This window comes from Tympanuchus pallidicinctus, unplaced genomic scaffold (genome assembly GCF_026119805.1).
Source record: "Tympanuchus pallidicinctus isolate F22 unplaced genomic scaffold, pur_lepc_1.0 scaffold7, whole genome shotgun sequence".
Classification (NCBI taxonomy): domain Eukaryota; kingdom Metazoa; phylum Chordata; class Aves; order Galliformes; family Phasianidae; genus Tympanuchus; species Tympanuchus pallidicinctus.
In genome coordinates this window covers 3332294-3359835 of record NW_026294791.1, presented here as the reverse complement: position 1 = coordinate 3359835, position 27542 = coordinate 3332294, and the positions used below count along the sequence as shown (strand labels likewise).

At 39.3% G+C, this 27542-nt stretch overlaps 1 protein-coding gene across 11 annotated transcripts in view; it reads left to right on the top strand.

Annotated features, from left to right (window-relative positions):
- FGGY (FGGY carbohydrate kinase domain containing) overlaps positions 1–27542 on the top strand; it is a 281239-nt gene that overhangs the window by 164590 nt on the left and 89107 nt on the right. For 3 of the 11 annotated variants that reach the window (XM_052666250.1, XM_052666253.1, XM_052666251.1), the window contains 4 exons: positions 6180–6392; positions 8160–8271; positions 9883–10034; positions 16672–16760. In XM_052666250.1, coding sequence (XP_052522210.1) covers positions 6192–6392; positions 8160–8271; positions 9883–10034; positions 16672–16760 — 554 coding nt within the window. In that variant the 5' untranslated portion in view covers positions 6180–6191. The other 8 variants (XR_008202247.1, XM_052666258.1, XM_052666257.1 and 5 more) reach the window with 7 other exon arrangements.

Sequence of the window (27542 nt, the reverse complement as noted above, 5' to 3'; positions counted from 1 at the left end):
GCAGCTATGGGAGCCCTGAGCGTCCTTCCAGAGAAGACCAAGGTGAGCAGCAGCCGTTAGTCTTCTGCAGGCTGGATTCCTCTGTGCAAACGCTCCTTGAAGGCCAATGCATAGGGAATTGCCCATAGTTTGAAGTCCTTGACCTTTAATAGACACCTCTGTGCTCCTGAGCACCACCCGGTGCAGCCACGTGCCTCTCTTGAACCAGAGTTCAGCATGCTATTGCTCTTATTTTGTCAGTGGCAATATGGACTGTATCTTCTAGTGTGAGCTCAAGAGTGGAACTGCAAGGGCAGAATCACTTCTCTGTGATAGTGCAAATCTGGAGTAGAGCAGACTCTACAGAAAAACAGCGCTGTTGAGCATCTATGAATTTGATATTTGCTGATACCGGTCATGTTGACATCTTCCTGCTGTTCTTTGGAGATCTCTAAGTAGGCATAGAAACTGAAAATAAATGAATTCTGGATCTCATTTATTGGAATAATTTGCTTAGTCATTTTTACTTTTCTACTGCGTGCTACTTTCTTGTTTCAAGTGACTTAGCTTGGAGTGGTCTGTTAAGTTGCAGCAGGGTGAACCGGGGCGTGATGTGCTTTTTGTCAGGGTACGTGAAGGTGGTTTGGCTTGAAAGGATTTAAAATACAAAAGATAGAATTAAAGGGCAGAAGGTAGTGATGAAGTAATGGTTTTGTCTTGGACACGGAGAGGGAAAAAAAAAAAAAAGATATGGAGAGACATTACAGAAGATTAGTACATAGTGAATAATTTATGGAGTGGAAAAAAGCAGATACTAGAAAGTAGTAGAATATTTCCAGACCTGTGGTAGGATTTATTGAGATGATGTTACAGCACTGGGGGCAGGGCAAGTAGGAAAGCTTTGGAGGAGCAATCTGAGTGTTATGGGACTGGGTGTTGGGGCTGGTCCTGCTACCAAAACGAGAGCATTCCGCTATGCTCAGCTGCTTCCCTGTGTTCTAGGATGTGAAAAGGCTCTGCAGAGTTTAGTAGGGATAGATGACGGAGATTATTTGGTTTATAGTGAAGAAGGCAGTGATTAACATACTAGTTCAGCATGCTTTTATTTACTCCACTTTTGTTATCCTCAGATTTTGAAATCTCAGAGATCTTCTTGGTGTGTGCCTGGTTTGGGGAAGAGAAAGGGAGGTGAGGTGTGCTGTTCTCCTTGTTTTCGTTTTGTTTGCTGTTGGAAAGCAGAAAAATAAGTGCTTGTTGATAGCTGTAGCATGGTCCCTTGGGCAGGGAAAGGTATAATTCTATATTAATACTGGCCTTCAGCATTTCCATCTGCTCTCACTTTCCCACAGAAATGTACCTTTGTCTCTTCCCATCCACGCAGCAGTTAAAGATCCTGGAAAAGGAACATTCAAACAGTGGTTGCCACTCTTCTACCACCAGCTCTGGTAGTTTACTGGAACCCTAGAAAGGCAACAGTGTTGCATTTCGTATGTAATATCGAAAATGCTTCTTTCATTTTATCTCCTTTCTACAACTGACAAACACCTTTTATTTAACATATTTAGATCTTTTCACACTAAGATTATGAAGCCTAATTTGAGCCTGTTAATCTTTTTCCCAGTAACCCACAGAAAAGCACAGCTGCACTACTAAAAACATACTGTTTACCCATGATCTCTGCATCCAGGCAGCCTGCAGCGTTCCAAAGATCAAAGTTTAAAGGAGACGTGCCAGTCCTTCACAATTCCTTTTATTTCATCTCATGAAACCACGTAAGCCACACTTGCAGCTGATAAATACTTCTACTGAGCTTCAGCCTGTGTGTGTTTGTGTGCAGCCCTCTGGTCCTGTAGCTTTAACAGAAAGGTACGTCCTGCAGGTTGATAACCATGAAATAAGGTAGGGTGAATGGAATTTAGTAGTTGTAATGAACAGTCATGTGGTTACTTAGCACTTGTTGTTTATATTAATTTAAAAAGACTGTTAAGGGTTTTCTCTCTTTAAAAAAACAAAACAAAACAAAAAAACCCACCAAAAACTAAACTAATATTGTTGCAAGTTACAGTTCCACCCCACTTTCTTTTTTCCTTGCCTATGTGGGAAAACTAGCACATTTGTGTAAAGATAAACTGGGAAGTCAGTGGTTTCCAGCATGTACATTTTGGTTAATATTTCTAGAGACTAGTATTTAATGGGCCATATAAATATTTATCATATGCTGTAGCTCTTTGATCATAAACACTTGTTTGAAAAGGCGTTCTGTCCCTGCTGTGATTTGCAAAGAAAGAGACCATTGCTTTTTCAGTGTTAGGAGGGAGATTTGGCTTGTCCTGCATTAGCAGTTTTAGTCATGGACTGTAACATAGTAAAGCTGGGAATGTCTTTTTAAATTTGCTATTTTTTTCTCCTCGTTCTGTTTGCAAACTCAAATAATAACTTGCACATATGAGGCCCCAGTCTGCAGCAGACCAACAAAACTGGATTGAAGTTCTGGGGGCCTTTTTTTCTTGGCCGCAGGAGTTTGCCTGCTATGTCCTACAGCTCACTACTCTGCTGCATTGCATCACATAGTTTGTTGTGTTTTTAGGAGTATTGTGCTCAAGGAGTTGACCTGTGACTGTTCACCTGCAGGACTTTGTCTTCAGCTGTTTTTCTGGTTCTTTGTTTTTATTATATTGACTGCAGAAACTGTAGGCAAAGATTTCAATAGATGCAAAATGCAACATGGAGTTTTACTGCAAAACAAGATTTCATTTGCACATGGCAATAGATGTTGGTGTCCAGATTCCAAAACAGGACGTTTATGCTGGAGACAGAAGAGCTGGAAAGAGCTTCTTCCAGCTCACAGGTCCATTTCTTCATTTGTAATTTGGAGTCTCCTCCTGTACAGAAGGAATATTGAGAATAAGAACATTCATCTTCAAATTCTAAATGAAGTACTTTGGCTAAATATTTTCAGCCAGCCTTATTACTGAGTTTGGAGGTCCTCAAGAAGCACCTCTAGGCAGACTCCCTTGTTGGTGACACTTATGAGCTGGAGATGACAGTGCTTCTTGTGGAATGTGAGTGGCATTCCAGAAAAGCCCTTGGCATCCACTGATGTTTTTGCAAGCAGATCAGATCCTTTTTTAGAGAAGCCATACTTTGAACAGCATTGGCTGTTTGCTGCACTTGAGAAAAGATTAACCTTTAGCCTTTTTCTGCAAGATTGCAAAATATTTCTTTGCAATGCTAGGTGATTTTTGCTTAGAGAAATACAATTTTAAATAGGTCTGTTGTATTCACTGTTCAGGTCTGTCACACTTGGTTTCTTGCTCACGTCCATCAATTTACAGAAATAAAATAAGGGATATTTGTAAATGATAGATGCTGCTTGAGCATACAGACAAGCTTGGCGTCCTGCACGATCACTCACATGTGTGCATCCTGGTTGCTTAGTAAGGAAAAAAGAGTAAATATTACATGGGCTGATTGGATTCCAGATCTCAAATGTTTGTGGGAAGAATTCAATGCAAAGCTATAATTATAAGTGCTGAGTAGGAGGTACTATGAGCTTAATTCTCTAACATCTGGTAAATTTGTTCTCTAACCAGCAGAATACATTAATAAAATCAGTGCTGCCATACAGGGAGGGGAAGTAGTTGGGAGTAAAGCTGCGTGTGAGAAGGCAGGATACAAAGTGAAGTACTCCTTTTGCTGTTTGTGAAAAGCAAGAAAGATTTGCCTACGTTTAAAAAAATAAAATCAGCTTTGCAACTTGTGGCTTACTCTCTTCTTATGAGTCAGCAGCCAAAAGCAGTGCCAAACTAGGGGAGAACTGGGAAATGCATGAGATAGCAGCAGGGATAGTTCCATGCAATTTCCTCCTTACTGTAAACCTTCTAGCAGGTAGGTAGCAGCACCTGCAGCCAGGCTTTTTCTGCTCTAAAAAGTGATCATCATCTGTTGATAAGAATGTTTTAAAACTCCTTTTACAGCTGAGGGCTGGGAGGAAGATGCAGAGTGCTGTGAGTATCCCAGCTGACAGATGCAGTATTAATCACCAATCGCAGGAGAATTGTCCTCTTTTTGTCGGAGGCTTTAGCTTTTGTCAGCCAGACCAGGTCATAGAGCCAGGGCCAAGCAAATAAAGTGAGCTTTCTTGCCAATATCCCTAGGTGTTAGCCTCATGGCACACCATTATTTTTAGCTGATTGCTCATCTCTTGAGCAGATGACCCTTCTTAGCAAGATTAGTGTGTATTGCACCTAATTTACCACGCAGAATCAGGATGCTGAAGGAGAGTGGCTAGGGTTTCTATCAGTACCGCAGTGTACCCTGTAGCTTTGATATCTATATTTTCTAAATCTATTTTTTTGTTGGTTTTTCTTTTTTTTAAAGCTGATGATGTGTACAACTTGCCCTAGTAACCCTTCCTTTGTGCACGCAGAATGCTGTGTGATAGCTGCTTTAGGGTACAAACATTACTTCTGAAATGGAGTGCAATTGACGTGGCTGTATGATCAGCTGTTATTGTCTGAAGATAGAAAGAAGTCTAAGAGTTCCGAGTTCCAATGCTTTTTCTATTGTGTTTTGCATATACTAAGCCAGTAAATTTAGTTATTGCCAAAAAAATCACACATAGGCTTAATTTGAAATGTGACCAACCTTATTGTTCTGCTAAGCAGAACTTTCAGAATCTTTTCCCCTTCTCCCATGTCCTTCCCCCCTAAACAACCAGTCTTTTATAAACAGATGTCATCCAGGTCGCTTGCTTGGGATAACTGGGCTGATTTCAGGTACAGCTGTTTTGTTGCTCTGTAAATGACCCAATGATAATTGATATTTTCCTTTTCTCCAAGCACCAGCTCCGTTCTGTATGCTTCTGAGTTTTGGTAAGAGATTCATGCAAGCACTGATGTGTTGCTTGTGTGACCTATCGAATGCTTTGTATCAGCTCTTAATTAACATTTCCCAGATTGATTAAATGTTAATGTTAACTATTAATTAAGGACAAGCTTCGAAATTGAGTGCAGTGCATTTATCACTATATAAAAATGTCATTTATTTAAATGTGATACAGTGAAGTAAGCAATTCATTGTGAATAATTAAATCTATCGATTTAGGCTCACTTTGTTCTTTTAGGTTGCCAGTAAGCAGGCACACATTTCCTGGGATGTTCTCATAACTTAATGAAGTAATTTCAGCAAATTATTTTCTAAGTCTTTAAAATCATGTGAATTCCTAGTGGATAGCTCTTAGAAACCTGAGCAGTTTATTTTTCAGTTGTTTTTTTTCTTTCCTTTGCAAGGCTCAAAGTTGGTTAAGATGTGCCGGATTGTCACTTAGCTATTTGAATTCTCAGCATCACACCACTTTCTGAGGGGAGGAGGGAACAGTTTTCAGACTGCAGAATTCAGCCTGACTCACTGTCTGGTCCAGCAGTGATTTGCCACTCCTTGGCTTGTTGGCTACATGGGAGGCATTGGCTCCTGCCTCCTCATCTTGCTTCAGTTCAGAGCTCAGTGAAGCCAGGCACACAACCCCTTTCACTGCTTCAGGAGCCTAATTTGTTTGCATCGATGCATTGACATGGCTGAGGTGTTACTTCCTGTCTTTTTCACAAGTGAATCCAATTTACTGCTTGTTAGCAGCTTTCCCATCTGCCAGAATTCAGGAAAACCCAGGAGCATCTGGGTTGAACATGTAAGGTATCAGCTCCCAGTTACTGCTGAGTTTGCGTCCAGACCTTTTCATTTGCTCCCTGTCTCCTTCCTTCTTTTTTCCTTTATACAGATATGATAGTGTATGACTACTGCTCAGTTCCTTGTGTGCATGCATGAGCTTTATCCGAGCATGTATGCTCATACGTGCAAATTCACATTTTCCTTTTCAGGAACTTCTGTTCCGTGCAACTTAGATGCAATCAGAATCAGAGAACCCTAGGAGTTGAAAGGGACCTCTGGAGATCATTCAGTCCAACCCCCTTTGGTTCCCTAGAGCCAGGTACAAACATTGGAGATAAAAACAGAAAAACTCGTCCAAGGCCTGAAAACTCAAATTAATCGAAAAATGCTGTGTGAAGACTTGTTGCAAAGAAGTTACCAAACAAGCACTTACACAGCATCTCGTTTCCTGTTCAGCATAACTTTGCTTGTCATTTTATGTTTTTTTTTTTAAGCTCAATTTGTTTACTTGTTTACTTTATTTTTCCTCACAGGCTGTACTGAAAATGCACAGTGAGAGGCAGACTTCAGTGAAATACTATGTTGGAATTGATGTTGGATCAGCAAGTGTTCGTGCTGCTCTGGTAGATGAGTTTGGGACAGTAGTGATGCACGCAGAACAACCAATACAGATCTGGGAACCTCAACCAGACCACTATGAACAATCCTCTGCTGACATATGGGCTGCTTGTTGTGCAGTCACCAAGGTACCTGAAGGAAAAGAAATGAAGGAGATGAGTTTCAAGCAGCGCTTCAAAGTTTGGAAGTTGGAAGTCTTTCAGTCACTGGCCTTTAATATTCAGTTCTGCCATGTTTCTCTACCTTGAACCACCTGCATACATTCAAGGCATCTTTAGGATATGTAGCTTCACAGTGCCTGTTATCCATGTGAGGAGCAGAAGGCCAGAGTGATATAATGGAAAAGAGGAGGAAAGCCTTTCCTTTTTATGTTAGATCTAAAGGACTTTTCCACTGCCTTTGGGATTCGCATCAGGGATTTTTGTTCCACTGCTGCATGTTTTAGCCACAAACAGTTTCTCTGAGGAGTTGAGATTGCTCAGAACTGATAATGCATCCCTTTAGAGGTGTGTGTGGTGTTGCACTGCAGACAAAAAGGAGCAGTTATTATAGAAATTCAGCCTGTTTTATGGATGGTGCCTCATATGTCTATCACCTGTGATCCCCATTAAGACATCTGTCTGGTGTTATAAAACTGAAAGAAATTTTATGTATTTGTAGATAGTATCAAGCTTAAAAATAGACTGAAATAAACCTAATTATAAGGGATCCAAGGGTCCACCTGTACATGCTGGTGGTAAATGACTGACCTTGCTTGGCAGCCTACATGCAGACTGTTTCATCCTCTGTAATAAAGCCACAGCCTGCTCCACGATCTAAGGTTATTTTTTTAAATATTCATGACATGCTTTGTAATTTGCAGATGGGCAGTTTGCTCTTTCTCTTGCTATTGGTCAGCCTTTTCAAACATCAGTGAGCTTGGCTCTGCAGAAATCTTCTGCGATGAAGGAGACAAGTGGTGAGGGGAGGGGAAGGAGAAGAGTAGTGTGACAGGAATGACAGGGAAAGCAGCCTGATATTACAGACAGAGCAAGTCATTTGGCTTTTCTTTGTGAATTGCTTTTTTCTTGATCTTTAAATACAATCTCATATTTAAGCGATTAAAATATGGTCTCTGGAACCTTGGCTTTACAAAGCCAATAAGACACTGGCACTGTTGCAAGTCTGAAGTCTTTCATTATAGTACTAATTAAGATAATGATATTTTTATTGTTGCTGAGAAGTGGCAATTTATTACTGCGTTACATTCTAGATGCCTTGCAACTTTACATAGCACTTGATCCATGTGGGTGTTATATATTTTTCTCCAGTGCTGCTTGAAGCCATGAAGTTCAGATCTTTTGGGGGTGATGAGTTTTTCAGATTGTTTTCTGAAAGTAAGCTTTCCAAACTCTTAGGAGCAGAGTTTCTGAAAAGGTTTGCATTACAGTTGCATTAGCACTGCTTTAGGTTTTGACCAACTTGACAGCAATTTATTTTTGGGACCCTTTATTTTGTAACAAAAACGATGGCACAGTATTACCAGAGCAGTTTCATAAGATACTTCACTCATTTGCCACCTGCAAACTGAATGAAGTGATGGAAATGCATAACCCTATTCCTGTCTCCAGGTTTCATATGCAGCAGAACTTTTAGAAAAGAAATAACAGTGCTGGAAAGATTCGAAGCCTGTTAAAGATCTTTTCATATATGTTTGAATACAGTTTTGAAAACCAAATTTTGACAGTTGGCTACATTTTTATTAGCATTCAGATTGAGCTATTAAGGAATACTGGATCTCTAAATTTTTGTAGTTTGAGTTTGAATTTCTAACTTGTTTTCTGTGTTCTTTAGTTCACATGGTAAGCCATATACATGGATTTCTTTGTATTTGTGTATGCTTTATATATTTGCAGAAAGTTATCTGTGATGTTGATGCCAGCCAGATTCGAGGCATTGGATTTGATGCTACGTGCTCCCTTGTTGTTGTGGATAAACAGTTCCAACCTTTGGCAGTCAACTCACAAGGTAGGACAAAAGGGAGATGAAATGCTTTCTGTTTGGCATCCTAACACCAAACTCCTTCATAGTGGATCAGAGGGGCTGCCTCTTCGAGGTCTCTGCTCATTTTCAATTTTCAGATGTTTCATTCTCATTCAGACTTTACTAATCATGGCTTTTCTTGTCTGTGTGAATACCTGCCCACACTGGCTAAAGGAATGCTAGAAATGTAGTATTAGTGTAGCCTGACTGCCTCTTCTGTCATAGAGTTGCAAGCAGGAGGTTGAGCTTGCATATTTTTATTACACTGGTGTTCTGTCTTTGCCTAGGACAGTGCTAAGCCTCTGAAACAGTCTGGTACCTTTTTCTAAAAAGAAAATAAAGTTGTTATTAATTTTTAAGTGGATACTTCAGAAGCCTTCTTTTCCCCTCTCACAATCCCATTTATGACTGGGAGGCAGCTAATTCAGCAGTTACATAGCCATAATCACAGTTCTGTTGTTTTACCCTTTCTATTCTCATATTTATTTGTCATCTCCCATCCTTATTTAAAAACAAAACAAACAAACAAAAAAAAGCAGCTTTGTCCCCAAAATGTCCTTTGCTAAATTTAGGGAAGATTATTTTTCAGTTTGAGAGTCTTTGATCTGTTCAGTATCTGATGATGTCTGGGGCTATTTTGGTCTACTGAGTCAAATTCAGTTCTCACTTTTTGCTGTCCGATATCCTCAAGAACTTGGGCTTTAAACCATGCTATCAAATATAAGAGAAGAACAGACAGAATGCTGTCACACTGGGCATGCACTAAGCTCATTGCAGGCAGTTTGGGAGGGCTAATTTGTTTGAGTCCATATTTAGTGTAGCATTGCTCCTCATAGACCTGACTTGTCTTGGAGTATGTTTTCAAGATTGAAATGCATGAGTGGCTCTTCTGTGGAGTTGAGTATGCACTGTACTCAGCAAGAGAGTGATGTGAAGTGTCACTTGGATTATTCCTTCACCTGTTTAGTAGGACTTTTGTTGGTTAATTTAATTCAGATGTTTTTTGCTTTTTGTTCTGATGTGTTACGCAGACTTGCTGAATGCTTTTGCCTTCCACACCCAGAATAAACATAGTTTGGTCAACTACAGCCATGCAAGTATTTTGGGAAGAATTTAGGATAGTTTTCTCTTAAATATAGAATAGGAAAAAGAATCCCTTATTACTCTTTAATTAATTGCCTGGCCAAGTTTATTTCAATTTATAACGTATTTGCTCAGATTTTGTCATATTTTGATGAGTAGGAATTTAAAATATTTTTTTGTGTGTGTGTTTTAAAATAAATGTGTACCATGTCCAGTAGTTTGGGTTATTTGAATGAAACATACTTTACAAAAGCATAGCTTGTCACAGTTGTTGGACTCTCACAAGCCTGACTAGTTTCAGTCTCAGGGCATTTTCAGCCCTCAGCATGCCTTAAAAGTTGGCTAGAATTTTATCTCTAGCCACCTACTGTGAATTATTAGCACATTTATGTACTAGAGTTTTCCATGTAGAGGTGTAAGCATGAAGAGCTTACAGCCTAGTAACGTAGAGTATTGTGATGGAGTTATACAGGACCTAAACCAATCTCTGTTTTATTTTATTGTCTTTTAAAGGGCAAAACAACAGGAATGTTATTATGTGGATGGACCATCGTGCAGTCAGTCAAGTAGACCGCATCAATGTGACGCAGCACCGGATTTTGAGCTACGTTGGGGGAGTGATGTCTGTGGAAATGCAGCCTCCTAAGTTGTTGTGGATAAAGGAAGTGAGTGCCTCTAAGATTGCAGTGTTTTTAGTAATGATTAATATCATTTTATTTGTAAATGCCTGAGAATGATATTTCAGAAACAAAGTTCTTCGACCTCAGCGCTGAGCTCAGAGATGTGCAAAATAAGGCCAGCCTTAAGATGCGATGAAGATGTTTTGAGATTTTTTTTTTACCTCTTGATTATTTAGAGATTAATTTTAGTGAGGTTCAGTTTTTCTCAGATGAAAACTTTTAATATGCTTTTCTTATGTAATTTTAAGACCAGATGTATTGAGTAGTTTCGGTGCAGGTGATGAATGTGTCCTGGAAGTATCCTAGTATTTAGTTATGGAGCTGTACACAGACTTAAAATATTGTAGCTGAACATGCTTAAAAAGGGCTTAGGTTCCACTTCTGGGTTGGTTTTTGTATCAGTGTGAAAGCAGCAGTGTCTCAGCACTGGGCATCCTTGCTGGATGTATTACTGCCTTTGAGACATTGCATCCAACAGTGAGGGAGTGTGTGATGCCTTCGGCTGCTCACAGGGCAATCTAGTTTGAGCCTCATCAGCTTTCCAAGAAGGAGCTGAGCAACTAATCGCGTGTCATCTCTAGGAAGTAGATCATCTATAGAAGGAAGATGCTCTGTTAAAAATGTGGAACTCTGCTTCTTTCTTGTGTTTTTTAACAATAACTGTCAGACAAAAGGAAAAATGCTCACCACTCGAACTTTTCAAAACCTCCTCTAGTCTGGCTTTTACGTTCGGTGTTGATGCTTGGCCAAATGTAGATTACTTTCTGCCAGTTTCAGTGCAGTGCCTTGGGTTGGAAGGGACCTCAAAGATCATTGAGCACCAACCCCATGCTGCAGTCAGGATTGCCACCCGCTGGATGAATCAAAGGAGTTGGCTGCCCACGGCCCCATGCAGCCTGGCCTTGAACACCTCCAGGGATGGAGTATCTGCAACTTCAACCCAACACCTCAACAACCTCTCAGTGAAAAACTTCTTCCTGACACCTACCCTAAATGTCCCCTATCATTACCTGACCTTGTGTTTAGAAAGAAATTTCTAAGAATTTTCATCTAAACAATTTTAGGTATTCCTAAAGAATATCACTTATCAAATTTACTGTGAACTTCTGGAAGTAATGAAGAGAAAGGAGAAGGGAGAGGTGACCTAACTGTGCTTTCCACTTCTGTCATCTTTTCTTACTCGAATTTATACTGAAGATGACTTCACCGTGATGAGTGAGCTGAATTAATTACACAAGGAGTAGATGCTGGTCTTTATTTCTTGTAATTTTCCAGTTATAAAAGACTTGTATTTATTTGTGGAAGGATGTTGCAGTTATTCATTGAAATTGTAAGTTATTCTCCTCAGCTTCTTCTAGATTTTCTTTTTCATGTAGTATTTTATCTGTGTGTTTCTTTTGATCACTTTACATTTTCACTGTGCAGAGATTAGGAAGAACTAGAAAGTAGAGGCTTCAGAGCATATTCTATACATTTAATTATTTCACTCTGTCACATTTTGATTTCAAATTAAGAAACCAGACTGTGGAGGACCTAACAAGTTTCTTTGCAATCTTCTGTTTGAATTGTATTAGCTTACATTCAGTTTGAGCACTGATGAATCACTTTAGGCCCTGGCATCCAGTGGCTGGTCTGCACGAAATTAATTGGAGGGTCCTGATGTCTGTGACTGAAGATAGGTGCTCATATGGCAAAGTCAGCACTGCCTGTGAAGTTTGCTTGTAGGTCATTTTGCAGTAAATGATCAACTGAATGCAGCTGCTGGATAAGCTTCTGGGGCTTTCTTGTCAACATTAGTGGCTCACTTAGGAGCAGCACTTTGTTTCTTTGCTCCTTGTGTGCTGAGAGGATCCATTTAAATGTTAGATCTGCAGTATATGTAAACCAAAATGAATATCTTTCTTTTAAATCTACTTACTATAGGTACAGTCACACTTGAATTTGGAATGTTGTCAGCTGAATTAAGAGTGTGGAATGTTGTAGATAAAGTTGGAAAAAAAAATTATTATCCTTTCACAAATATTTAGAAACCAGCTGAAAGATAATGCTGACAAAGTCCTCCTGAACTCCATAAGATAAGTAAAAATGTAAACTAAAGTGAAAAAGAAAGTAGTCCTTAGTTACTGAATCTCTCAGAATAACCAGATAATTCTCTTACCTTGCTATAATTTCCTTAGATATCAATTTTTTTTTAGAATTATCTTGCAAGGTCTGTGGTTACTGTTGGTTCTGCTCTAGAATTAATGTTAGTGTTTTTTTTTTTTTCCCCAAAGGTAGCAGAAGAGAGAAGAGAATCTTGTTTACTAATTTTTGGCTGGAGATTTGATTGTGGCTTGTGCCAAAACAGGAGGATGCTTGTTACATTTTTGTCATATTAATGGCATTACAAATCAGCTATTTCTAAAAAACATTCATCCCATATGCTGTGGCATATTCCAGATGGGTGGAGCGTGCTGAACTGGGAATAGGTATTTGCTTGGTAACTGTCCCCAAATGGAATGCAGTTTTCCTATAGTGTATTTTCACACCTCATATTTAAGTATGGTGAGAGGATCCTCCCTCCAGCAAAAAAAAATAAAATCAGAGTGAATGAGTAGCAGAAATCCCTTGCAATTGATAACTAAAACTGATAATTCTCAGTTTATCTTCTTCATGTTTTTTATGGCACGCTGTCAGCGATCTTTCACTGAGCACATCTTCAGTTACAGCCACATTTTTATGCATCATTGTTCTTTTAGTTTGTTTTTGTACACCCATGACTTGCAGCTTTATCAGCCAAAGGGATAATTTGCAGAAACAATTAAAACATGTATTTTCCTGGCTATGGAGGGGCATTAGCTTGGCAGCAACGTATTTGTTGCGTATGTCCTCTTCTTTATTGCATTTGCAGCTGATTTTGTTCTGCTGAATGCAACTGGTAAGATTTTACCAATAAAAAGCTCTCAACTCCATGTTTAGTGAACAGAATCCAAGCTACTGGGTTTGAAACTGAACTCTTGATAAGGACTGTTTATAAATGCTTTAACAGCTTTTTGCTATCAAAATCCATACATAAGTTAGACATGTTTGCATAGATTGTACTTTGGACTGTTCAGTCGGGCTTTTGGTAGCAGTTACTAATCAAGCAAAATAGCCTTAAAAAAAAAAAAAGGACTAACATCTGGAATGCTTGGAACACCTGCACCTCTGAGAATCTCTCAACTCTGCTACAATGTGATGATCTTTATGAACATTCCCACTGCTTTTCCTTCATCCCTTTTTACAGCTCCAGTTAACTCAGCCTTTGATAGCGCTGGTCTGTGTTTCTGTCGTGCACGTGGCAATGCCTGACCTGGACTATGATATTTGCCTGACTTTTGGTGCTACCCCGAGGCTGCCTCATGGATTTGGAAACATCTGCAGGTGTCTAAGACAGTGTCTTGTCTGTGGAGACAGTGTGATGCACCAAAGCAGAATTTTCCACCTTTGGCAGTAGCCTTATCCTTACAGCTTACTTTCTAAGGTGGCCTCTTAGCCCCAAGAACGCGTTTAAGGCCTTAAGATGAATCTGGTGATTCATTTGGTGGGTTGAGCTTTTTTGGGGGGGAAGGAAGGGGGTGTTGTTTGTTTGTGTTGTTTGTTTAGGGTTTTTTTTATCTTTATTTTTTTTGAGTGCAACTTACAGTTGCAAAACCGATCAGTCTGCAGCACTGGCTCCAGCAATGGTTTTAATAGTGCCTACAGTTTATCTTGGATGTCTGAGAAGGGCTCTATCGCATGGCTTGGCATTAGTTCTGAAGTGTGGGAGATGGAAGTTCTAAGTTCTTGCTTTGTCTGAGTCGGAATAGGGTGTGGGACATCAGTATCTTATGTCCTCGTGAGTGTGTGTATTGTCTTCAGTCTGTTCATGCAGATTGCCTAGGAGATTGGGATTCAAAATGCAGGTTGAGTTGGGAAGAGCAGACTATTATTCAGTGAGTGTGTCTCATTTTCAGATGACTTAGATCTTGACCTGATATGGAACTTGAATGCTCATGCCAACTTTTTTTTTTTTTTTTATACTCTAAATGGTAAAACATCTTTCTGACTCCATCTGTCCCTGCTGGTTTTAATCTAGGTTTCTCACACACCAATTTGGGATGGTTTCAGAATGTGTGGGTTTTGACTGATAAGTAGCCATGAAATACAGGCCAATGCCCTGTGCTAAATCGTAAGCTTTACTTCAAGCCCATCTTAAATTAATCCAGTGTCCAACAGAGTTTGGATATAAAAGCTGTCTGTAAAGACATTTAATATTTTCCAATTCACATTTAGTCTGTATTAGCAATTATGAAAGTTAGGCAAGTTTTGGTGTTTGTCTACATATTTTAGTTCTGGTGTGGGGGTAAAAGCATTTTCATTACTTTTAGTTGTCTGATGATCACTTAATCTTACAAGAAAATAAGATAGCTAGTAAAAGCAGAAGTTTCCAATACAGAAATAAAATACCTCAGCAAAGCACTAAAGTACAAATCTGAAAGCTCCTTTCTTGTTCTCAAGGAGAACACTCCTATGTGTTTCTGAAAAATCCTGTTGCGTAGAAAAGCTCATGTGAAGTTCTACATGTGTGTGCATTTCAGCCCAACTCTTACGTGAGCAGTGTGCATAGCATGAAACAAAATTGTGCAGCATGGCTTCATGATAATCTTTTGACTTGGCAGAAATGGCCTCTACCTATTTCTTGACCTCTGTACCAGTTCTCCCCACCTCTCACTTTTATCCTTCTGGTCTAGGAAGACCAAAGATTCTGTGCTTCATAATTCTTAAACTCATTACCCACAGTTACTTTAAAATCTCCAGATAATTCTGAATAACTGTTGAGAAGTGTTGTATTTTGTCACAACGAAGAGATTATGGAGATACTCAAGACCCAGCTGGATGCCTGCCTGTGCAACCTATTGTAGGGTTACTGCTTTAGCCCGGGGTTGGACTCAGTTTCTGGTCCCTTCCAATCTCTGCAATTCTGTGGTTGTTTTCTTTTTAAATGAAAGAAGCATCCATGGGTGCCCCTCAGTTGAAAGGTTGAATGTGTTTCTTTAGCAGTGAGTTTGATGGCTGAGATGCAGGATATGAATACAGTGCTGGGAATGTTCCCGGATCTTTTCCATCATGCTTTTAATGTGGTCACAGATTTGACTACAAGTAAAAATAAATTAAATTAAGTGAGTATCAAAAACATGGAGACTTTTTAAAACTTGTTTGGAAAAAGCATCAGGATATGCTATGGTTTTTTTGTCTTTCTTTACTAATTAGTGATGACAAAGCATTGAGATGGCAAAGAATGAATCATTTGGATGTTCATGAAACAAAATACTTTAATGTCACTAACGTGTGGCTTTTGGGAATTCCCCAAGTAATAGAATAAGGACCCAGTGAGTATCTCTGATAAAGCAGATTTGCTTGAAGGGCACAGTTGTTCTTAATCTAATATCTTTTGTGATTAACACTAATAGTAAATCTACTTCTGTTGCTTCTTAAAAACCAATGCAGAATGGTTTGTATGATCGAAATAGGATGAGTGAGCTTTGTACTAAGCTAAGGAGCACCTTTGCATTTCACATACAAAGTTAAATTGGAAGTAGCAGCCATCTACATCTAGTGTGTAAGCTACACTCAAGTTTGGAACAAGCATGCAAAGCTTGTACATTTTGTTTAAAAGTTGCAGTTGCATCAGTCTTTTTTTAACACAGTGAGCTGTTAAGACTTTTAGTGTTTAATACTTTTCTAAAAATCCTTTGCATCTGCAATCTTGTATAATCTTTTATAGTTGCCTTTGCCTGAGCTTATGAAGAGTAGATGAAAATGGTAGGATATGAAATGCAAATACACCATATGGCAAGCAAATCACCCCTTAGATTTCTTCAATAGAGGTGAAGCCCCAAAATAATTTCCCATCTTATTCTGGAGTACCTCCCCAACTCTGTCATAACCTGCTAGATGCAGCTGTTGACTAAATGTGTGTTTTTGGCTGAAACTGTGCCACCTAGCAGGTCTCCATGCCTCAGAGACCCTAGCTAGGATGTATGCTTACATGAGCCACTGTTTCAGTTATTTAGAAAACCATTGGAGATTTTTAAAGCAATTTGGGAGGGTGAAGCTTCATAGAAAGCTTACAGATTCTTACTTGCTTTGATCAACTGGCCTAACAGATTGCAAAGCTTTGTCCTGTGCTCACAGAGGTATTTGTTTTCTTCCTGCACTTAAAATTTAGAAATAATAAATATAAAATGGTTTATTTTAGAAAGTAAGGCATGGCTTTGAGCAAATGTTTTTAAAGTGAATTGTCTACTGATTTTGTGCCTGTCTGCTCTGATACTGAGCAGCTGACAGGGAACTGAAAGATCCCATGTTATCAATCTGAACCATGTGTCTCCATTAACTTTCTTGGGAAGCCCTTATGATCAATTTGTGGTGGGGAAAGAACTCAGTTCTTCAGACAGTAAATCACCGCAAAGTGAGCAGTGCAGGAATATGGAGAGAGATCAGGGTATTGAATTTGGAAAAATTAAAATTTTCCCCACCACTGTTTTCTTAATTTCCATTAAAAGAAGGAGGTGATCATGTATGCCCTCATAACTGTATTTCTCTAATTTTTTTTTGCTAGAACTTACAAGAGTCGTGCTGGGAGAAGGCAGGCTACTTCTTTGATCTTCCGGATTTCTTATCTTGGAAAGCCACAGGTGTCACTGCAAGGTATGTTAATTGTAACAGGATGATTTAGTCATCTGAGTCTATTTTCTTATGTGTGTTTCTGCTCTAATTCATTTTGACTGGACGTGCTGTTACATACATCTGTCTGTAATTCAGTCTGCTCCAAAACATCTTGAACCTATCTCCTGCTTCCATTGTACATTCCTGAACACAGTTCCTGTGAGCAGTGTAATTCACATATACAGTATTTATGTTGCTACAACTGTTAGTCCATTGGTCTTATATTCTATTTTGGGACATAAATATAGTTGCTCTTGTTACTGTGAAGTAAGTTCCTAATAGTGCTTTGAAATCTATTTTTGTTGACAAATTTATTGACTTTCTGAGAACTGAAACAAAATGCTTCTTTTGGGTATGGAAGACATCATATAAAATCTATCTAGAAGTGGTTACTTCATTGTAAAACACTCCCCAAAAGCATCATACAGTGCTTGCTGATAAATTAAACAGCGGTGTTTGAGAGAACTCCATTAAAATCTCGATTCAAGTGACATTAGTACAAGTGAAATACACATGCAGATAAACAAATCCTCCAATTGAGAATTGAGATACAGTGTCCACTTAAAAAAAAAAAAAAAGTCTTATGGCCCAATTCCACACCCAGCTCAGCACAGCTCACAGGTACTTCCATTGGAGTCTCTAGAGTTGTATCTGTGCAAAAATTAGTCTAAAACGAAAGCTGTAAGGAGTTAGTTTTAGTGTTGGGGCAATGGAAAATGCATTCGTATCAGATAGATTTCTTTTTGAGCATTCTTTCTCCCTGGCCAGTCTCCCTAATAGGCAACTATTGTTAAATACATATCTTGCATTATATAAAGATGCTGTTTGACTTTGAATGAAAAAGTGAAAAGAATGGAAGCTAGTAAATTCTTGCACAAAGAACTGAAAGATGGTATTGCAAATATAGTCAGGTTCTACTGTGTTCTGTACAGCTGTCAACTGCATAGCAAAAGAACTCTCACCCAAACGATCATGCAGAGTAAGCTGACCTGTCACCTGACCCAAATCAAATTTCAGGAGGATAAATCCCAGGCTCACTGTTCCCTACAGGATCTCTATGTTTTACAAATACTCAAGACTTCAGTTTAGAACTGGCACCCTCTGCTCAGGGACTAAGTGGAGAAAGGTAACGGCCTTTTTTTTCCCCAAGCAATTTGAGTGCTTCATAGTATCATAGAATAGCCTGAGTTGAAAAGGACCATAATGATCAATATCATACATATCAAGTGCTACTTAAATTTAGGTACAGCTGTGGGGAGAAAACTGGCTTTCTCTCTTAAGAGAACCTTTTTGAGGCAGTTGAAAAGATATGACCTGGGAAACAGATATGTCTAAATGTCACATGTATGTGGGTACAGATTCTTTAAATTTGTCCTCTGATAAGTTTAATAGGACATAGGAAACACTTATATTTGCCCTTATATGTAGGAACATCTCTGTATCACACATGGTGAGATGCTGATAGAAAGTTTGTACTAAGTGCAGAATTCGGCTTTGTGATCCTAGGATGGCTGATAGATGGTGTGAGAAGTGCGAGCAAATAATAAAAGGATCACCTTGTGCTGCTGGCTGAAGAAGCTAAAACAGAATATGATCCAAGTGAGATTGGACTTTGAATATTATTTGGAATGTGCTTTTAAAGAGAGGGAGATAGTTCCAGAGAGAGTGGTGATGTACATGGAACAGAATTCTTATCTTGTTTGAGCAAAGGGATCTCTTGGTGAAGAGGGTTCCTGCTCTTCCCCTTTGTCCCATAGCATCTTCTGTCCCTCTTGTTTTTAATAGAGGCAGCTGTACTGTATGAAAGAAATCCCTTTCTCCAACCTGTTTCCTAACTTCCAGCATAGTTTAGTCTATGTGAGGTGATGGAGGGCACCTTCCTGCAGACTTTAAAATATAGCTGTTGTTATTACCAATTTAGCAGTTGGAAAAAGATCATGCTATTTTGGATAAAGTACTTCCCTGTATATCATCCTTTGCTGCCTTAATGTGCACTTCCCCAAATTAAACTGATCATTTCTGCTCTACTGGAATGTCTTAGGTGATAATAAAAGGGAAACAAATAGGAAAATAGGACAAGAATTTTTTTCTTGGAATCAAACCTTAATTTTTTTCTCCCATCCTCTACTTCCCCCTGTGCACACTTCTTTCTGAAGATTTGCCATGTAGTTTGAAGTGAAGTATTTCATCCTGCATATCATCTTTCATAATACTGTGGAAGTGGAATTTTATCACGTGTAAGATTTTTGCCACCTTTTCCCTTGAGCACAAAGGAGCCTATTCACAGGGCAAGGCACCGTGTTAAGTCATTGTGAATCACACATTATTTGACCCTGGTAGAAGACAGATTTTATTTTTATTATTTTTTTTTAAATCTGTTTTGGTGGTGGTAAAATCAAGTAATTCCAGGGACATTTCTGTAAGAAGGATTTTTACATGTGTTGAAATTCCTACTCTTGCTTCCTTACGTTTTTAAGTGGCTCCTTAAAACGTTTTGTGTGTATTTAACATTTAAAAACATTGTGTGGTCTTTTTGGCTTTGGAGAGATTACTCAGTGCACAAAGTTAAGCAGTGTGTGATTGGGCTTTGAAGTATCTGAAAGCAGCTATTGGTTCATGTTTCTGAGTATGAAATCATTTGTCTTTCACCTGCAAACAATTCTGCTGGCCTGAAGTGCCTTTGTTGCCAAGGGAAGTTTTTTTCCAGTGGATATATAATAAGCAAAAAGTTCAGGTAAGAATACCTGAGGGGTGGGGACTTAAACATACTCTGAGACTTTTACCTACTCCCTTTGGAAGTGCTGTCTGTGTATCTCAGTGACCAGCATCTGCCTATGAACTTCAAAGAATGAGTTTTAAATCATTGATTCCCACTGTTCTTAAAAGATTGTTGCCTGTAATATTCCCTATTAAAAGAGTTCAATTCTTAGTATTTCTCATTTGGATTAATGTACGACCATGCAGCTATTTGGAATGATCCAGAAGCCGACTCTTCTGCATTAAAAAGCTTTCCTGGCAGATCCCTGGTTAAAACCTTGAAAACTTTGCAACTTTCCTTCTCCTGACCCAAGGTTACATCAAGGAACATTGGTTTGGCCCCTAGGATAGTCAGGTATTATTGCAGAAGTGCTGCTGTGGGAAGAAAGCTGTTTTTTCAGGCATACTAGCAGTGCTTTCATAGGCTCAGGGCTTTTCCTCATGGTGAGTGTGACTCACTGCTATCTTCCACCCACCATCTACAACCTCTGATCACTTTTTCTTTATATGGTGTTTTTGAAGTTATCTTAAAATCAAAATAAATATCTGACTGACTTAGAGATAACTGTATTATGGACAGAGTATTTTTATCAGAGTTGCACTTCTGCAATCCTGTCTCTATTCTGATGTCTTGTGAAGAATTAGGTTGCAGACAGGTAGATGGCTAAGCTGTGGTATCAGGTAGAATTCACACACGTTTCTGAAGTCATGTGTACTTAGATCCAGTGTTTCTCCTTCACAGCCACTTCCAGCTCACTGCCTGGAAATAGAGATGGTCTCTGCTGGATTTACGTGGTGTAACATGATTGGTAATCAAAGAGAGTGAACCTGTGGAGGAGGACTTGGAAATGCAGGGAAGAATGTCAGGCTTGACAGTAAGTGAGGTGGAGAGTGTCCAGCATTGTGCTATAAGCCACTGGTTGAGGATGAATAATTCAGTATCTTAAAAGAAAATGCTGGCGAATCATTCATAAAGATTCAAGAAGTGCCAGAATGAGTGAAGAAACAGAGACTTAGGATTCTTTTAAAGTAGCTCCCAAAATTGCGGAAAAAAGTTGGAACAAAGCGAGTTTTTGTACAAAAAATAATTTTTTGTATGTGTTCTCACACTGCAAATGTATTAATAGCTGGGGAAAGTAACTTTTTATCTAGTAGAGACGTCATCTCATACATGAGTGGCGACCCAAGTAATTTTCCTGTGGAAATACTTGTCTAGTCAGCCTTAAATTGCTAGCTTTCATGTCAGGGAAAATGATATGACATGTTTTGTTGGGGAGTCTTTTGTGAACTATCTACATCCAACACAGATCTCAGGACCATGAGTTTGTTCAGAGAAAGTCAGTTTTATAAGAAAGATGTTCTTAGTGTTATGTAAACTGACATAACAGGCTGTAAACTGAAATACAAATGGATATGGTTCTTAAAGGTTTCTAGGAACCATGTAGCTAACTAGTATTATGCCATGAATGTTTGTGAGAAAGGGGTGTATATTCTTTTAATATTCAGTATGTTTGAATCTGGGAATCCAGGTTTAAGTCTTTTATCTCCCCTCTTTGCTTTGGATAAGTAAATTAAATCTACAATAGGTGTTCAGGCTGCTGAATACCTTTTGAGGGTTTGATTCTTTTTCATTCTTATGCTTGTTCTTCATCTGTGAAGCTGACACACAGATAGTGATACTAGGTCAGTGCCCCATCCGTGGAGGTGCCCAAGGCCAGGCAGGATGGACCCTTGAGCAGCCCGCTGATCTGCTGGGTGGCAACCAGCCCACTACAGGGTTTGGAGCTGGATGGCCTTTAAGGTCTTTTCCAACCTAGGCCATTCTATGATTCTGTGAGGTTACTTTCTTTTCCCTTTGATTAGTATTTCTTTTCCCTCTATGATTAGTAGAGTCCTTACCAAACTTTTTTCTCCAGATAGGCTAAAAACTTTGAAAGTGGAAAAGCTTGGAAGAGAAGGGGTTGTTTAGAGGTACTGTAGAAGAAACAGACTGCTGTAAGTTGGATGATTATCTGAAGGATGTCTGTGCCTTTTAAAGGATTGAGCAATAAGTAAGAAAGATGTGGTAACTGGAGCAGCACAGACACCAGATTCTGCCCTTCCCTTCCTTCCTAGCTGTGCCATGACTAATGTATACCTTTTGGCTGGGATTCTGCTGTTTGGCTTCTTGTTTATATTTTGCGCCTACTTAGAGATGCCTGGTCTAAAAATTAAAACCCCTCTCTGTGAAGAAAGAGGCTTGGGAATATTCCGAAGGTTTTGCTGATAAGACTGCAGCCCATGTGGCACTGACAGTATCCTGATTTGCACTCGGGTTTTACATCCTGTTTATGAAATGAAACCCAAGGCTTCAGACGTGGAGACTTGTTTTGAGAAGTCTCTGGAGAAGGGGGGATTATCTCCAAGGGCTGGTTGGGAGGGAAGCGGTGGTGTTTTTGTGGATCAGACAAAGAAAGTGCCACGAATTTCCTGTCCTGAAGCCAACAGCAAGTGTCCCTGTGACGGTGCCTTTGCCAAACAAGACAGAATTCCACTTCTATTCGGCTTTTAATAAATTCAAAACATGTTCTTTGGAGTCTGGTGACACACAGACTGATGCAGTGTAAGAAAATAGGAAGCGTGTAGCTGCAAAAATGATCAGGGATGTGAAGGGCAGGTGCAATGTGAGCCGTTACTGCTCGATATTTTCTTCTTAATGATTAATTTAAAAACGGCCTGTCCTTGGGCCGGCGGAGGCTGAAAGAGCTCTGTGTGCTAAATAAGAAAATTGTTAGCAGGTCTCGTTAATGTAAGCCAGGAAGCATACAGGCAAACAGGAAGCTTTAGCTATTGTTGTTGTACAAATGCCCTTTACAAAATATTAGCAAGAGAAACTTAATGTGTTTTCCACAAGAACGGGAGCCCTTCATGGTGTCGAACTGTATCTGCACAGTGAAGAAAAACAGCCTTGTCCCCTTCCAACAGCTTTGACATACATTGAGACATTGCATTTCAGGGATTTGAGTTCAGATCTTCAAATATTTACTACTTTGATTTTTTTAAAGTTGTTAGGATTCTTAATTAGCTGTGACAGCATCTAGCCCTTAGTTTTCTATTGTGTTCATTTGCTGCTGGAAAAAAAAAGTCAGCTAGGTCAGTATAGAAAAGGATTGGGGGCAGGCGCAGTAGTAGATGTATTACTGGCAACTTGCCACAGAGACAGTGAACTCTGAGCCAACCATGAAGTCATTTTGAACTCAGGGAGTCTCACTAATCCAAGGCAATGTGTCTTAATTTGACAAAGCAAAGACTGCTTGATAAGCAGCCTCTGCTAGAAATGCTGTTAAACGGAGGTGTTTGTAAGTTTAGATTGTGGATGAGAAATGTGGCAAAATACAAGGACTCATCTTGTTTTCGGGTTCCTTATACTCTCCCAAGCCCAAAAGCAGGCTTGGCTCTGCTCTCCCCTGCAGTTCGGGCTGTGCAGTGGCTTGATGTGAAATTTGAGAAACATATGTAGTTTTCTATTTCAGGAAAATGATCTCAGGGATTGAATGTGTGTTTTGTTGGCTGTTAAGCTCTGATCTTGCCTAGTGTGGTAGTTTGAGAGTGCATGTATATGTGAGTGTCTGTGTGATGGTTAAAACATTCTCCAGCACTTTTTGGAAATAAAATTTGGGGTTCATACATTCATTGCTGCTACAGGTCTTATTTCTGCAGTTTGAAAATACAGCATCCTACCTTTTAAGAAGCCTTTTAAATAAGAATGCTATGGTACATTAGAAAATATTTCTGTTTTTTATTTTTCCAAAGTAGTCATTAACATTTAGTTGAGCTGATGAGAGGTACACACACCAAGTTTTCCATGAAGGCAAAGGAGCTTTGCTTAAACAACACTTTCATTGTTGATCCTGTGCAGGAGCAATATACACATGAACACTGTAATTAATAGCTTCTCTAAGGGTCAGATAATAATCTTCCCATAATAACGTTTGCAAAGAGATGGTTGGGAGTCCTTCAGATCCAGCTTGCTGACGTGCTCAGTAATGGTAGCATTGGATAACTGTGCTTCTCTGTAAGTGTGTTGTGTGTGGGGGGAGTTGTGATCTTATGGTACTCAATTCTGGGGAAGGACGAGGCAGAAACCACAGAGAGGCTTGTTGTTTTTCAGTTCTCTTCTCTCTTTTTTTTTGCTTTTTTGAACAGTCCTCGTGGTTCTTTGCTGTTATAGGCTGCATTCAGGGGGTGTATGTTTCCTTTGCTTTAGCTTCTGAGAACACCATCAGGGATCAGACCCCGATGGTACAAGACATGTTATAAACAATCTGTCATCTTCTTTGAACTCGTGCTTATGTGAAACGTTGTGGAAAGCCCCATGCAAAGCCCTTGTCCCTTGTGAAATTGGGTCTCCATTCAGCAAGAACTGTGCAACAATTGCTTTCTTGCATAAATTTGAACCAGATAAGAAAATAGCCATGTTTATGAACTCCTGGGTCATTTACAGCCCCAGGAGTGTTTCACTGTGCACATATATAATGCATGCATTCACAGTAAATTCTTAAAAACCACCCCCTGAAAACAATAACATTCCAGAAGTGTTCTCATCCAGTGAAGGAAAAAAATAAAGCTATGTAGGGTGAAGTCTGTGCATTGCACTGAGTATATATGGTGCTTAAAAGTATTAAAACTCACTTAAACTTATTGTTCCGTTAGTCTTCTCCTCTCCTTCTACTTCTTTTTATTTAAAAAAGGAAGAAATAATTTACCCTTCTGCCATACCTTGTATATGAAAGAACCTTAATCGTTTCAGCCTTAGAATACTCTTCTGAAGTAAAAAGGTGGCATGGTTGTTTGATGGATGGGAAAACAGCCGTGTGATTTGAAGGCTAAGATTTTTGTAAACGTTGAGCTGGGTGTCCAGCTTTCTGTCTAACTTACAGTTACAAATGATGTATGCATTTTTATAGGTCACACTAGAAATTATTTGTTTGAGACCAATTCTTTCTCCAGACTTCCCAAACAAACGCTTTTTACCACCGGAGTGTTCCTGCCACCCTTTTCACTGTAATGCATGGTTGAAGAACAGCCTTAGACTGGAAGGCAGTTTAGTTTTACGTTTGCTTTATTTTTGTTGGCTGGCTGTCTAAATCTGTTTAATGTCAGTAACTTTCACTGGAAATTCTCATCGTGCTTTAGGATGACACTGATGATGTCAGGGTTGATTTACATTATCTCTTTAAAGTAGCATTAGCTTACATAGGACTTTTTCTCTTGTTTGTTTTAGCGTTCATATTGTCCAGAGAGGAGCCTTTTAACTGTGAGATGTAAATATCCTGACAACCCAGACTTCAAAAGAAGGCGATTCTTTGTCCATAGAAGTGATGCTACTTCTTTGCCAGCTCTGTAACCTTTATAATAGTGTACTTTTATGCTTGACCTGTCATCTGCATATAAAAATCATCTTAGATCAGTCATACAGTGCGTTCAAGAATGCTTCTAGGGAAGGCAGATGCTTCTACGTGTTCTGTCATTTCTTCTTTGTGGTAGACCATCTGGCACATTAAGTAAGATCTGGCTATTGATTCGGTGCAAGTCCCTGGCTTTGCCTTCTGCTCACATTAAGATAGCAAGCACTTTTACTGTAGCTTACAAATTGATGTTCCCAGATAGTGAGCCCAGTGCTATATAGATATATAACGTGTTATATGAAATCGACAAGGGTTTGTTTTTTCCTTCCCCTGTTCCTTTATTCCAGTGCTGTTCCATTAAGCTGCTCGTTAGATGAAAGCTTGTAATTCAGTTTTCAGTGGATGAAATGTGTATGTGCTTATGGAATCAAAGACGTTCCAAGGAAGGCTGTTTATTTTCTTACTACCTTTAATTAAATTTTGATGGTAGGATTCTGACTGTCTGACTTGGGAGAAGAAGACAAAGCAATAATGATTGCAGTGTGTTACGCTGAAGATGACTGTAGTTATTTTTACCATTGTTAAGAAACTTAAATCTGCTGTGGGCAGAACAGTTAAAACTTTAGGTTCTACTGTGTCTGTTTGCTTCATTTTAAAGTGAAGGGTGGGAGTTCTGTATTTTGTCTTCTGGTACTAGCTGCCTTCAGGTAGTATTTGGATTTTAGAGAGAGAAAGAGGAACGAGCAACTTAGTTTTTTTTTTTTTTTCTCAGTTTACCCATATTCAGGCTTAAGTTCCCTCAGAGCTGCTAATATAAGTTAAAGCCTGTGTTTGTTCACTTTATTTTAGTTCTAAGTTCTGCTATCTCAAATGCGTCAGCCTGAGTTATGAGCTTGTTGGTGCTCTGCAGTTTGTATGCATCCGTCTGCTCTTCCTGAGTGCACATTTGGAAACAAGCAGCATTCCTCAGAGAGCCTGTCCCTGTATTACCTGAGAGGCTACAGCCAGCTCAGATCTGGCTCTCCTGCTGTCACTGGCAAAACACTGCCATGCTCCCTCTGCCTGCCTGTAAGTGCAGGAGGGAGTCCATAGAAGCAGCCTTGCAGTTGCTTTAAGTACCCACACATGGTGACTTGTAGTGGGAAAGAAGGGCTTTTGGGGGGCCCTTCTTACTGGATAAGCTGCCTGAGCAAAACTTAATTTTTTGTTTTGTTTTTAAATGAAATGATAACACCAAACAAATTGAAAAACAAACAAGAAAAGCCCTCTTAACCTACTTGTGTTTTTGCAGGCATAATACAGTTTTGATAGACTTAAAGAAATAGCTCCTGTTTTCATTCACTCTCCTCTGAAATTTTGAAGATGGTGTCTTCTTCCATCCTTACTGTCCAAGAGTTTTCTTTCAAGAGATGAGACTGGATCTGCACATTGGCATGAGAGGGAAGAGCGTAGCACTGCAGAGAGCTATTTCTATTTCCTGAGGTTCCTGCCATGAACCTGTCGTTGGGAGTTGTTTGTCCTTTGTATACAATGTACTTACAAAAGTCTCCTTTGATAAAAGTGGTATTATGATATTAATTTAGTTTCAAGAAACGAATTGAGTGTGCTTCCTGTCTTAATGGGAGAAGTAGGTGTGATGTTGTCCTTAAATTCTGGAACACAGCATTTGTATGTGAGGTTAATGTTGGACTGAACTTTGATCTCCCTGTAAAGAAGGGAAAATGGGGTGTGTATAGAGCACAGTTATCATCTTCTCTTCAAACTTATCCCCATCCACTGCCATTCTTACCCTCTGCTCCTGTCCCCCAGGCTCTGTGGAGATACAAGCAGTTTCGATTTGGAAAGGAGTAGTGTCTGCAGTCTACTTAATGAATAGTATCTTGTGTCAGGTTGGGTAATGTTTGCATATGTGATACACATGTGTGTATGTACGTATCTGTGTGTGTCTCAGGCAAATGAGAGTTCTGTATTGTTCACCATTCCTCATGCCAGTATCCCAGTAGCATCAGCTATGAAAATAATGGGAGAGCTCTCTAGATAAATTCCTGTTTGTTTCAGGTTTTTATATGCTTTATCCTGTAGCAACTGTTCATTTTGAGAGTAAGGACAGTTCATAAACAGATGTTGGAACTCAACATGGTGCCTGGAATTTACTGCTGTTTCTGACATGCCTGTAACAACACAGACAATCCTTATTTATATGGGTTAGCTCCACTAGTAATCTATCAAAGTAAATTTCTGATTAACTCTTTGTTTTTTGGGTTATGTTATAGATCAAAAGAAAGTTATACCTCACTAAAAATGTTAAAAGTCAAGAGATTTTTAGTTGCCTAACCTATCATGAGCTATTAATTATGTACTTAACGCAGGTACTCATTTGATTTAAACACAAACAGAACCATAAGAAGAGAAAGGAGGAAGGAGAGTAAAAAGAGTATGTCCAAAATGACATGGCACCAACTGCATTGTTACTGCACTGATTTTCCACTTGGGGAAAATCTCAAGGCTTTGTGAAGCATCTCTCTTGTGCTGGTTTCTCTGAAGGGGTTTTTGTGTTGCTGTGTCTGCAGGCACACATGCGTACATGCAACAAGGAATACAGATTTTACCTCATTAAATT